The sequence below is a fragment of the Mycetomoellerius zeteki genome, unplaced genomic scaffold, assembly GCF_001594055.1.
Source record: "Mycetomoellerius zeteki isolate Tzet28-1 unplaced genomic scaffold, Tzet1.0 scaffold145, whole genome shotgun sequence".
In the NCBI taxonomy this organism is placed as follows: domain Eukaryota; kingdom Metazoa; phylum Arthropoda; class Insecta; order Hymenoptera; family Formicidae; genus Mycetomoellerius; species Mycetomoellerius zeteki.
Window position 1 is genome coordinate 1,019,394 of NW_017256393.1, and position 2,930 is coordinate 1,022,323.

General features: G+C 43.5%; 1 protein-coding gene across 1 annotated transcript in view; it reads left to right on the forward strand.

Annotated features, from left to right (window-relative positions):
- Window positions 1–318: 318 nt before the first annotated feature.
- Window positions 319–2,930, forward strand: part of LOC108732061 (Kinesin heavy chain 73) — a 42,338-nt gene continuing 39,726 nt past the window's right edge. The window contains 1 exon segment of the mRNA XM_018462685.1: window positions 319–551. Within this exon segment, the coding sequence (XP_018318187.1) occupies window positions 497–551 (55 nt within the window). The 5' untranslated portion in view covers window positions 319–496.

Here is a 2,930-nt window from a genome sequence, read left to right on the forward strand (position 1 = left end):
GGAACGCACCCCTGGAAAGTAAGCAATATCGACAAACAAAACAAATAACCCTATTAAATAGGGAAAAATTCCACATCGTAGGAATGCTCTGGGGAATTTGCAAAATATTTCGTCCCAATTGCGGAATGACGCGACCCCTACGTGCAGATGCCAAGATATTGGTGACGTCATTCGTTTATCGAACCGCTCGCGGTTCCTAACGGCGATTCTCGGAAACACGTTCATTCGATAGCCTCGATAGCCCCGGACGATCGTCGTTGTCCTGTGTCCAGCGCTGACGACGGGCTTTAAGCAATATGGCGAAGTGTGTCACGGGAGGCTCGGTGTAGACAGTAGACGCAGTGTCGTTCGAAAGATGACAGGTTCGCGGTATGGGTTGAGAATAATGTGCAAATCGTGCGAGAGTAGACGTAATCACGTGCAGGCGTAATCGTGCTAAACGGTTTTTCGCGATCGTGTGATAGCGAGTGCGCGCGTTTACCGGTGTGCAAAAGTCATGGCTACGGATAAAATAAAGGTTGCCGTTAGGGTCCGGCCATTTAATCGTAGAGGTATGTATCTTATCGCTCTTTAACGTTGTTTGACGCGCCACTTGACGCCGCGGGTTACGTCCTGCGTCGCGCGTCCCTGCCATCGTTCCTTTTCGCTTTACTTCGAACGGAGCTTCGCCCCGCCTCGCCACACTTCACTTCGCCTCGCCTCGCCTTGCCTCGCTTTGCCTTGCCTTGTCTTGCCTCGTCTTGCCTTTGCCTCGCTTTGCCTTGCCTCGCGTCACGCGTGGCATCTCGGGGATCAAAGGAGTCCAAAGACGCGCTCCACGGAAAAATGCAATTGACTCTCGCCTCTGTTCGAATGCGGAACTCAACGAAGCGACAGGCATACAGTTTTCGCTCCACCGTTTTCGTTCGTTTCGTGTTGCCACTCGTTATTGTTTTATATCGAGTCTTGGACGGAACAGCCGTGATCAGCCGTGCGAAGCGGGATCGAAGATCATCGTCGCCAAGTCGCAAAACGACATTCGATGTTTACGAGATTTGAGACACGCTCACCGCGCGATATGGATGCTTTCCATTTGATATAAATCGACACTAGTGTCGTTTTGTCTTTGTTATTCGCTGAATGTCAAGGAAGATAGAATGATGTTGACTTGTGTCACCAATTGGAAAGTATCTATAGATTCGTGCTCCAGCTACATTTGGCACTAAACGTAGCTATCCGACTTTCATTTCGTCATTAATTGTAAAGTCCAAGATGATTTACTATGAAAATCGCTTTACGTCACCGTCGCGCGTAGAAAAAAAATCTAACACGAGTTTCGTCCGTATTTTTTATCGAGCGTTAAGTCATACGATTCGCGTCAACGTTAAATCATGTCAAACAAACGATAGCCTGCGAACCGCAGGTCTAAATTAACCCAATCGCGATTCAAGGTAAATCTGACTTTTTACGAGGGAGAGTTGTTACCATACAAGTAAAATTACTTGTAATTAATTATGACTATTCGTGAAAAATCACAAAAATCTAAATCCACGTGCAAATTCATTCAAATTAACTGGAAAAAAAGCCATCAGATGGATCATAAATGGCACACACAACCGCGGTTCTGGTATTAAAGACTGTGTCATATAAAAATTAAAGCAGTAAGCAAATCAACATTTTGAATCTGCTCCGATTACTTATATGTACCTTGAAACGAGATGACAATTACAAAAGTGTGTAAATTTATTAGATGACCAATGAAATTACAAATATTTTAGTAAATTCGTTCACTTTTGTAATTTTCACCTCCATTTCAAAGTACATAATTGATCTCCACTTTACGTTATTGTTTTCTGGTCTCTACTGTGATTGGCCGATTCGCTTACGTTTTGCTGTTTAAATTTTTGTTGTGTGCTGTAGCCTTAAGATTCGTGCGAAATCCACGAGATCGAGTTAAGACTACAGTACACACAAAAAAGAACTTAATCGGTAAAATATAAGTAAATCGATTAATCGATAAGAACCGTGAGGCAATAAACGTAAACTGTAGCAAATCCAAAAGTCGATTTGCTTACTCTTTATAATGTCTTGCTGATTGAGTCTTTTTGTGTGTCATAGCCTTCAGTCAAATCCAAAGAGATCCGAACGACTTGAAAAACGACTTTCTCCAGATTACCAATTGTCAAAATGCGCCGCAAGAATGTTGTGTCACAACGAGACGCGATTATTCGGACGCGCGAAAAAATGTTTTGTCGTTAAATCCTGGGAAGGATTTAATTTAGAATAAAAGTAAATAGACCGCTGACGCGTCAAAAGTGCGTGAATCACATCGCGAGGACGCAATCGAACAAAACGCCACGTTCCGGTGACATTAGTCCGATGACCTTGGATTATCGATCCAATCGGAGGAAACATGTTTTCCGGGATATCTTCGATCGAGGACTAATTTCCCGATCGCGCAAAGTCGAAAAATCGCGTATCGTTCACGTTAAAGACGTCGAAGTGACTGGAGAAGTGATTTTCCAATTATCATTAAATTATCATACCTACATCGCGCTTACCGTCGCGACGTCGCAAACGTTGGATTCACAATCAGATCTTTAAATTACATGTATGCATAGCATGTATTACGTCGAGACGTGATTATGTGTTGTATGCGCGTTCATCGACTCTCGCGTATCGTATTATTTTATTATTATCATCCAGAATAACACGCTCGTATACGATCGTACGCTGGCGTCATCGTGTCACCTGCGTAACACCTGTACAATGCACACGCTCCCGTCCTGTCAAGTCTTTTAATGTTGACTTTAACGCGAGTAGCGAGTGATGGCGAGGTGCTGGAACGAAAACGGAGTAACGCGATTCTATCATAGTTACGTAATTTTCCCTCTCTTTCCCACGTGTTAATCGTCAAACTTTCGCGCTTGTAAGATTTAATTTACACGACG